Source organism: Poecilia reticulata, linkage group LG17 (assembly GCF_000633615.1).
Source record: "Poecilia reticulata strain Guanapo linkage group LG17, Guppy_female_1.0+MT, whole genome shotgun sequence".
NCBI classification, from domain to species: domain Eukaryota; kingdom Metazoa; phylum Chordata; class Actinopteri; order Cyprinodontiformes; family Poeciliidae; genus Poecilia; species Poecilia reticulata.
The window spans coordinates 2,555,289-2,565,946 of record NC_024347.1 but is presented as its reverse complement, the minus strand read 5'-3'; the positions used below and the strand labels follow the sequence as shown (position 1 = coordinate 2,565,946).

The following is a 10,658-nucleotide window of genomic DNA, read 5'->3' as shown; positions in this document are numbered from 1 at the left end:
GCCAGTGTCGGGGAGTCGCTGTGCGTTTTCAGGCACCAACCAACAGAGTTTCCCAGGATTGTCTGCATCACTCTCTCGAGTCGCTTTTATTCCGGTTCTGGTTTAAATATTTAAATGATAAATGAGTCGCCTCTTTAAGAAACGGAATAAAAACGACTCGGGAGAGTGATGCACAAAATCCTGGGAAACTGTGTTCCCAGGATAGGGTTTTCTTGGTAATTCCTTTTTAAAACGCAACATAAAGTGCTTGTATGACTCATGCAAATGCCTGAATGCAACATTTCTTTTAATGAAGAAAAACAAAATTATTAAATGTAGGGTGTCAAAATACATAGCACTGAATATTGAAAGGTGTTTAGCATTAAATTTTTAAAAGAAATAGGATTATATACAAAAATATAATTTAATAAAATAGATAATCTGACCCACGTTCTGACACAGTAATGTTTAGATCTGCCTTCCTTCAATACAGCAGCTTTAATGGCCGTACAGTGGTTTGAAGTCAACTTACTCACTCAAACCACAACCTTCTCTGTAATTGCAGTTGATTAAATTAGTGAGTTTCATGCCATGTAGAAAAAAAAAACATAATAGTCATGATATTGTGTCATAATAGATTCGTAACGACTGAAAGATTATAAAACGAGACAGAGGCTTTTGTTTTGAAACGTCAGTTCGCCCTGGTGACCGGTCACGTGATCTTCCAACATGGCCGTACCCTCTCGCAGTCAGCAGGGCCAGTTTAAATGACGAGCCGCAGATTCAAACTGACGACTTGAGACGCAGCCAGAGGAGCTTTTAGGTAAACCTGTCGCTTCTTCAGCGCCGCAGACATGAGCAACAACGACTTTATCCTGTAAGTAACCTACTTCTGCTGTTGGCCCCTTCAGACACTCTGCTTCAGGATTAACCGCAGCGGGTTTTGTGGCAGCTAGCTGCTTGAACAGCAACTTTATGAAACCTTCATGTGTCATTCTTACGAAAGCATAAACGAGCCCCCTTCTTCATTCATCACGTTTTATCAGAAATGTACTAAAAACAAACCGGCATGACTAGTCCGTATTTCCTCCTACGGGGCTCATTTACAGGAAAACTTCCTCTTTGAAAAACCTTTAAATGCTTTTTCTTAGTTTATTTTTTTGTATTTTTACTTTTACTCATTGAAAGTGCACCCGAGAAAATAGTTCATTCTTTCAGTCTTAATTTGAAAAAAACAAACAAACAACAAAAAAAACTATATCTTAATCTCAGTCTCATGTCTTTTTTATTACATTTCTCTGACTTACGCGGTTGGGATCCATCCTTATTCAACCGTTTTCTTCTGCTGCTGGCAGATGATAAGAAAAGAGAAGAGGGTTATCTGTCATTCTCACTTAGGGCAGGTCAGCTCAGGATTCTCAGTGTCAAAAGTTTTTTTTGTTTTGTCTAAATGTTAGGCTGTTCAACAATTTGGGAATGTAAGCTCCAAACGAAAGGAAAAGACTGACTGAAACTGGTAAGGCTGTGTAGTTACCCACATGGAAACAAGTCTGGAACAAACAAAGGCCATTCGGATGTGAAGAAGCCATTCCTTCAAAACAAATATTAAGAGCCCGATTATATTCCAATTGCATTCAGAGTCATGTCTCGGGGTCTCCCTAATGACCATCCAGACATTTGAGAGAAAACGAGAGAAGGTTTTAAACCTTAGAACTTCATCCCAGTTGTGTAACACGGTGGTGGCAGCATCATGTTGCGTGGGTTTTGCAGCATCGTGAGGAAGAAAGAATATGTGGAAATTTTGGAGCAACTAATTAAACCAACTAAATCTAAATCGTTGTGAGCCGAGCCGTTCAGCTTTAAGATGTAATTCTGTTCCATCTAATGGCAATAAAATGTATGCAAACCTCTGGGTTTTAATCCCGTCTCCCGTTATTCTGGGATTTGGCGAATATAAATAATTTTGGTAATTCTTTTCTAAAACAGGAAGAAAAAAAAAGCTTAGTCACAGTCAAACAATTCCTCGTGATAAATGATCCACAACCACTATGAGTCAGAGCGAATAAGCCGACTCATATTTTTGATTAGCTGAAGATGCTAATCAAAAATATATATTAAAAAAGAAGAACCCTTCGCATCTCTTGCATGTTTCTTGTAAGAGCAGTATTACAACTAAAAACCAGTGATCAGGCCCGAAACCTGGGAGTAGTGATGGACTCTGACCTGAACCTTCAGAGCCACATAAAGACAGTCACAAAGTCTGCCTTCTATCACCTGAAGAACATCTCCAGGATTAGAGGACTTATATTTAAGCGAGATCTAGAGAAACTCATCCATGCGTTTATCTTTAGCCGCATTGATTATTGCAACAGCGTCTTCACAGGTCTGACTAATAAATCAATCAAACAGCTGCAGCTGATCCAGAATGCTGCTGCTCGGGTTCTCACTAAAACCAGGAAGATAGAGCACATAACACCAGTTTTAAAGTCCCTACACTGACTCTCTATAGCTCAAAGAATAGACTTTAAAATACTGTTAGTTTATAAATCACTGAACGGTTTAGCACCACAATACCTTAAAGATCTGTTATTGCTGTACCAACCGTCTAGATCCCTCAGATCTTCTGGTTCTGGTCTGCTCTGCATCCCCAGAACCAGAACTAAACGAGGAGAAGCAGCATTCAGTTTCTATGCACCACAGATTTGGAACAAACTTCCAGAAAACTGTAAAACAGCTGAAACACTGGGTGCKWTTAAATCTCAACTTAAAACCCACCTGTTTAGAGTTGCTTATGGCTAAATTAGGGTTAGAGTGCAGGTTTTGATGTCTTTGATGTTTTTATCTTTACTTTTCATCTAGTTATAAACTTCTTTTTATTTCTCTTTCACACTGTCTATGTAAAGCCCCTCCGGAAAATGTCCCAGTTAAACAAATCTATATCTAGGGGTGTGAGAATCCTTGTTAAACGACATCTTAACTAAAACTCTGAGGTGTGAGAATCCTTGTTAAATGACATCTTAACTAAAACTCTGAGGTGTGAGAATCCTTGTTAAACGACATCTTAACTAAAACTCTGAGGTGTGAGAATCCTTGTTAAACGACATCTTAACTAAAACTCTGAGGTGTGAGACGTTTAACTGAAGTTCTACAAGGGGTGCAGGTTTTAATGTTTTTATCTTTAACCTTTTTTTATTTTTCTTTAAAAAAAATCTGTTTATTCACTGTCACATGCTGTTTTTATTTTAATTATGTAAAGCACTTTGAAATCCCTTGCTGCTGAAATGTGCTATACAAATAAAATTTGATTGATTGATTGATTGATTGATTGAAGGCTGAGAGCACATTTAGCTACTTTAATGTTTTGAGCTTATGGAGCATGCTGGGTTTGAGCCCAAAACCCTCCAGTTTCCCCAAAACTCGAGGGTTTTGGGGAATCCTGCCATTTTAATAACGGCAGGATAATATGTAGTATAATCCCTCCGTCATTACATTGCATATGTGAAGCTAGAAAACATTTTTAATTTAATTTTTGTATTGGTGTCATTTCTCCTTAGTTCTTAAAAAAGTGTCAGATGCTCAAATGGATAAAGCAGGTTTCCTCATTCCATAGCATAAACTTTTTCCCTTTAAGAAACTTTTTATTGGTTCTTTTGACTTCCTGTTTAAACAAAACAAAGAACAACAACTTTGAACCTACTTCATTTATAAACTATAATCCAACTCTTTTTTTTTTAACCCTTGTGCGTGCGAGGACTGAGGCAAACGTAGAGGACTATGGCAAATGATACAAGTTTTACGTGTGTGGGGTCGGTTGGACCCCATTTCTACATACAAGGGTTAAGCCTTCAGCTGATTAAGCTGATCTATCCGTTGGTTTTTTGTGCATCTCTAACTGGATATTTCTTCCTTCCAGCCCCAAAGACTTTCCTGAGCTGAAGAACGATACATTCCTGCGAGCGGCACGAGGAGAAGAACCTGAACACGTCCCGGTCTGGTGCATGAGGCAGGCTGGGAGGTACTTACCAGGTACTGATGACCTTTACCCTTCTTACAAAGATGCTGAAAGCTCTTGACTATATGTGAAAACTATTTGACATCGTATATCCTACAATCTTTTTTTTCCCATCTTTTTATACTGAATAGTTTTTGTCTGTCGGTAATCCCTTTCCTACCGTTGAATGTTTGTCTGCAGAGTTCCGTGAGATCAGAGCAGGGAAGGACTTCTTTGACACATGTAGGTCTCCTGAGAACTGCTGTGAGCTCACCCTGCAGGTAAAACTCCAAACAGGATTTAGGGGGGAAAAAAATAAAAGCCCTGATTTGGTGGAGAGCTTTCTTTAGCTTTCTTGGATTAATAAAGCCGTTAGTCCAATTCACCTTGAAATAATCGCTTTTCTCCTTCTAGCCTTTGAGGCGTTTTCCCTTCGACGCTTCCATCATCTTCTCTGACATCCTGGTCATCCCACAGGTGGGTCACCTAGCAACAGCCACGGTCATTAAACGTGTCCATGTGGAAATGGAGGATTCGTTCCGACACCACTAGTCTGGTTCAAGTAAAATATATTTGATGAACTGAAAGAAAGTTGGTGTATGTTTACAGTGCGTTTTGTAAAAGGTAAGGTAATTTTATTTATGTAGCACATTTTCAGCAAACAACGCAATTCAAAGTGCCCTTTGTATTTTATTTAGTGTGACACCCTGAAATAAAATTCAGTGCAGAATTGACCTAATTGGTTCATTTTTCTGTAACGCCCCACGTGGAGGTGTGAAATCGCACAGACGTAAATCTACTTAGGTCCACCATGATGACAACTAATGTTTCCGGTTGATAAACTGTTTCAGAAATTATTGCAATAAACGATAATATTGTAGTTTTGAGACCATTTAAGTGATATATTAATAATGGCATAATAATGCAAGTTCATCCTCTCAAAGGCTAAAACACTAATTTTCTAAACAACACTCCACACTGGAACGGGGAGATATTTTAAGTATCCAAAATAAAACGCAACAAACAAAAAATAAGTAAAACCTAAACCATAGAGAATGGATTATGAAGTCTCTAAACAAAGTATTGCTCATCAGAAAGGAATTTATCGAGCTCATCTTAATTTATCATGCAGTTGATTCATTGCTTAATACGGCATGAGGATTCAAGGTGTGTTCATATTTTGGCGAGGTACAATGAGTGTTTGGTTATTTTTGGATGAGAATATGAATATCCTCCATATTTAAATTTTTTAGTCTAGCAACGGTTTTAATATGAATCCTTAGTGTATCAATAAAAAAAAAATCTAGTCTTGCAGGGTATTACCGTGAGAATATTTACACAGACAATGCAACTTGTATTTTCAGTTTTTTTTGTGTTTTTTTTTTTCATAAACATGGAGCTGTTTCTGTCTTTGCCCTTCCATTCAGGCCATGGGAATGGAAGTCCAGATGCTGACCGGCAAAGGCCCGACGTTCACCGACCCGCTGAAGGAACCCGAAGACCTGCAGCGGCTCCGGGCCAAGGTGGACGTCAACAAAGAGCTGGACTACGTCTTCAAAGCCATCACTCTGACCAGACACAAGATCGAAGGGAAAGTGCCGCTCATCGGCTTCACGGGCGCGCCGGTGAGAGAGAAACCCAGACCCGCCCGGCGGTCGGTCCACGTCTAGAAAACCCCAGAAGCGTTTTAACCGTTTTGTCGCGCCACAGTGGACCCTGATGTCGTACATGATCGAAGGCGGCGGCTCCACCACCCACTCCAAAGCCAAGCGCTGGCTGTACCGCCACCCAGACTCCAGCCACATGCTGCTGAAGATGCTGGCCGACGTGATCGTGGAGTACCTGGTGGGACAGGTAGCGGCCGGAGCGCAGGTCAGAACCCCTCCGTTCTCAGAACGCGTTTAGAAATGCGTTGCCACTTGAAACGCACTCAACAAGGACATGATTCATGCTGCGCAGGGCAGGTCAGGATGACACTTGCGAAGATTAATGTTGATTTGCTCCAGCTCCCGCCTACAATCTACAGGGAGACGGGTTTTCCTTAACATCAACAGGAAATACATCTGATTCAGCATTTTCTTTTTGATTTCCTAAAAAAAACACCGCAAAAAACAGCCTTGAAACAAAAGTTGTCGTGAGTCATTTGGTGGTTGGGCCATTCTAGTAATACAATTATACTTTTTTTCTTTAGAAGTCTAAGTGTCTAGAGAAGTAGTTGCATCCCTTTAAACCTTTACATTTTGGCCTCTAACAGCCACACTTCAACATATTTTATTGGGATTTTCTTTTTTAGACCGACACAAAGTAAGCATGAATGTAACATTTTAGTATTTCCAGTTATCTTTTTATCATTACTGATGTGTTGTGTTCTGCTTTCTCTTTGCGTTTTTCTTTTGTGCGTTTCCCCCACCACAACGAGGAGTATTTTGCCGAACAATAATTGTCCCAGAAGTTATTGCAATAAACGATATTGTTGTTTTGAGACCCTTAGAGTAATATGGTGGTAATGGTGGAATAACACAGAAACACATTCACAAAGATCAGTAAATCTTAACCAGAATTTTAATTTTAAACACTGGGACAGGACGGCAGTTTAAATATCCAAAAAACAAACAAACCAAATCATAAGGTCTATGTAAGAAAAAACTGTCCTTCAAAAACAGGCTAGTTGAGACCAATGAACCAGACCAAAGGGATCGTCTTAATTTATCATTCGATTAATTGATTTATTGCAACAGTTCTACCCACAACACAGTTCACTGTGCTGTGTGTAACAAAATCTAATGTTAATCTAATTTAACACGCCTTTCAAAAATGTTCCCCTAAAATAATAAAAATCGTCAGAGTTGTTCTGTGCATTTAGATTCAATCCTCCTGACTCAACACGTCTAGAGATCTAGCTAAACTAGATTTAAGCTTCCAGTTTTATTAAAGTACAACTTTGCTGTTTTTTTCCCCCCTCGATGTAATGACCCACTCAGTGACTCACATTGCATCGCCCTTACTCAACCACTTGCAGCAAGTGTCCTCTCTCTGCCTACACGCTCAGGTCTAATGCACATGGGGAAATTCGCTGGAAGAGAACGCCGTTGCTCAGAAATGATGAGCAGCTTTGACTCGCTACCGAGTGGCAGATTTACTAACTGGCTAATTTTACCCAGCCGAGGTTGTCTGTATTTGCAGAAAAAAAAAGAAAAAAAAAAACTTGTGGAAAAGCATTTGTTTTGTCAGAGGTTAGCTGAACCTGTTCATTGGGTTGTTGCTCTGCAGGCCCTGCAGGTGTTCGAGTCCCACGCCGGCATCCTGGGCCCCGTGGAGTTCAGGGAGTTCTCCCTGCCGTACCTGCGAGACATCGCTCGCCGCGTCAAGGACAGACTTAAGGAGAAGGGACAGGATGTTCCGATGGTGAGAGATGCCTTGTCCAAAGATGCTTTCACATCAGTCCACGCCATCTGATTTAAGTGCACTCAAGTCACCAGGGGCAGCAACCCCTCTAAAGCMGTGATCCCATTCATTCTTTCTCCAACCTGTGATTTGAACAAATTCAGATGGCTTGTGTTCCCTCATTGGCATGATGTTGCTAAAATAACACCCAATCCCTAATGGGATCAATAAAAATGATGCCAAGTGCTGTGGCATGTGATTACCTGTAGGTGGCAGCATTTGATCACAGCTGTGCTGTGTCTGCTGTTTGGCTGTTCCAGATTGTGTTTGCGAAGGATGCTCACTACGCCTTAGAGGAGCTTTCTGAATCTCACTACGAAGTGGTGAGCTTGGACTGGACCATTGACCCCCGATCAGCAAGGTAACACACACACACACACACACACACACACACATATCCAGTTCATATAAACTTCTGACTACCCTGTGAGTCTACATCGATCCTCCTCTCTTGTTGCTTTTACACCTGGGAGGCAGCTAAAAGCCTAAGTGTCTAGTTAAAGCAGTGTTGGTGGGTCTGGTTAACCATTTGCTGTGGACCCACCCCCGATTCTCTCTCTCCCTCCTCCCAGTTTGTCACTGGGTGCAGGATTTAAGTCAACAAACATCTGCGTTTCCTGCTCCACTCATCAAATACTTAACCTGTTGGTTAAAGGATTAACAAGTGTGTGTTCTGTGTGTGTACAGGGAGCGTACTGGAGAGAAGGTCAGCCTGCAGGGAAACATGGACCCCTGCGCACTGTATGCACCAAAGGTAACGTACTTCCTGTTTGTTCAGACTTCCATATTGACAGATTAACAACTCTGGTTAATTAGATTTCTTTATTCATTAGAAAAGGAAAAATAGTGAAAATCTCAATATCTTTTCCATTTATAGTTTGGATAATTAATAAAGCCAAATTTAGTTTAATTTCACCCGAGGGCTGAAACTATTGTGATGAATTAATTTTTGAAATAATCATTGACTAATCGATTAAACATTAACTGGAGTATACAGACTTAAAAGAAAAGAGCATTTGCTGAAAAAACAAACCATTCAGAGCAGTAAATAAACCAAAACTGTACAAAATCCCCCCCAACATTTTAATTAAGTTTTTAATAAAGTTTCAAATTCACTAAAGGAATGATATATTATTGCATTTCAGGCAATAAAATGTTTTTATTTAAAATAAGAATTACATTTTGTTTACTTCCATCTCTAATATTGTATAAAAAAAGTTTGTGCCAGTTATTTTGTCAGATTAATCGATTATTAAAACGATCGTTAGTTGTAGCCCTGTTTCAACCCCAGTTACTAAACAAACCATTTGTTCACATTTTGTCTCGTTACAACCACAAACATTGGAATATTTGGTTTTCTTAAGTTTTTTCTGTGTTTGTGTGGTAGACACGGCGGTGGCAGTATGATGCTTTGGGGATGCTATTTATTTTTCAGCAGGGAAAATTCCTACAGTAAAACTTTTAAAACAGCATTATTTTAAGACAAATTAGTCTCCAAATATGATTTTAATTTGTATTGGTAGTTTTATGTACTGCTTTTTGATCTTTCGAACCAAATCCTAATAGAATACAGTTTGATTTTGTGGTTAAAATGCGGGGGAGAAACGTGCAAGGGGTGTAAATACTTTGCCGATGTGACTGTAAGTGTAAGTAATTCCTTCTCAGAAGTAATCCCCTAAAGCTTAAGTCGTCGCTCTGGTTCAGGAACAGATTTCGGACATTGTGAGGAAGATGCTGGAGGGTTTCGGAACCAGGGGCTACATCGCCAACCTGGGCCACGGCCTGTACCCCGACATGGACCCGGAGAACGTCGGCGCCTTCGTCGACGCCGTGCACCAGCACTCTAAGCTTCTGATCAAGCAAAAATGAAGACGGGAACAGAGGATGTGTACTGCTGATGTGGAAAAGAATGCATTATTTAATTGAAAATCATGTATGTGTTTTTGAATACAGATTATCAACCGAAACGACTGTCTGTTTTACATCGGGATGGAAAAAACAAAAACCTAAACAAAACGCCACATTCCCATTTTGTGCAGCTTTTTAGGATAAACATGTTGCTTCTCTAAGACGAGCTGTTTTTCTCTTCAGCTGTGATTTATCTGAATCAGGAGTGGATTATGTGTGTTGGATTGAAAAGCAATCGCGTGATTTTTAGCAAGTAGACGTGCATGTAGAGCTCATCTTAAGTGCTGCAGCATCATATTAGCGATCGCATTCGATCCGTTTGGCAGGTCTAAAGCAGCTCGGATGATGAGTATTAAGATTGTTAGTATTTATCCCAGCAATGTTAGTCTGGCGCTTACAAATTATATTCATAAAAACAAAATCTAAATACAATTTGAATCTATAACGTAGCTTGTCAGGCAACGTGGTTCCGTTTGAAAAGCTGATAAAGGAAAAAACAAACGGGGATTTAAAAACGGGTGATTTGCTAAAAGGGTTTTTGCTTTAAAGGAACATTTTACATTTTTTCGGGGGGAGGGGGAAAATGCAGCACAGCAGATGTTGACTGCTGTCCAGCACCCTGTCTGAGCAAATTCCCCCATTGAATATTAAGAGTACATTAAAATAAAAATAAAAAGTTTGTGATTAGTTTTATTAGATGTTTATTGCATTACAAGATGTTGCTTAAGGTTAAGGATGGTTCATCCTTATCAACTCATTTCCCTGAAAAATGGCATTTTATTATATTACTCCATGTTAATCTAAAGTGAAAATCCCACATATGCCACCAAGAAGTAAGTTTATTAGTTTTGAATTGTCTTTAATTCACACTGATACAAAATAAAACATTGAGGCTCAAATATAGTGTTGTGAAATAATGTTTAACCCCTTATTGATTTGTTTATGCATTTTATGCAACTGCTTCAGAACATTAAACCAATGTATGTATTAGTGAAAGACAACACAGGTAAACACAAAATACAGTGTTTATATCAATATGTCTATTATGGCGGTGTGAAACACTTTTTCACACCACTGTTCGTATGCAGTCCCTTTAGAAAGTGTTGGAGGAAAAAAGTCAGCAAAGAAGTGGTAGAGCTCATTTCCACTGGTTGGTTTCTCAACATGCACCCAACTTTTATTTGATCATTTTGTAACACCCAACCACATCCAGGTTGAACCATCTGTACCAAACCGTTCACGTCTGATGAAAGGAAGTTGATGAAAGTGTTAAAAACATCCCAGGGACCAACAAGCCTTTAAGCCCATCACAGCCTGGATGATGATGCTGGTGTGA

At 39.6% G+C, this 10,658-nt stretch overlaps 1 protein-coding gene across 1 annotated transcript; it reads left to right on the top strand.

Annotated features, from left to right (window-relative positions):
• Positions 1–685: 685 nt before the first annotated feature.
• On the top strand, positions 686–10,340 carry urod (uroporphyrinogen decarboxylase). The gene is made up of 10 exons (XM_008433024.2): positions 686–856; positions 3,893–4,005; positions 4,172–4,251; positions 4,385–4,447; positions 5,398–5,595; positions 5,681–5,842; positions 7,241–7,375; positions 7,675–7,775; positions 8,102–8,168; positions 9,119–10,340. Exons 1-10 carry the CDS (start codon positions 834–836, stop codon positions 9,281–9,283), a joined length of 1,107 nt encoding a protein of 368 aa, XP_008431246.1. The 5' UTR covers positions 686–833; the 3' UTR covers positions 9,284–10,340.
• Positions 10,341–10,658: the final 318 nt, after the last annotated feature.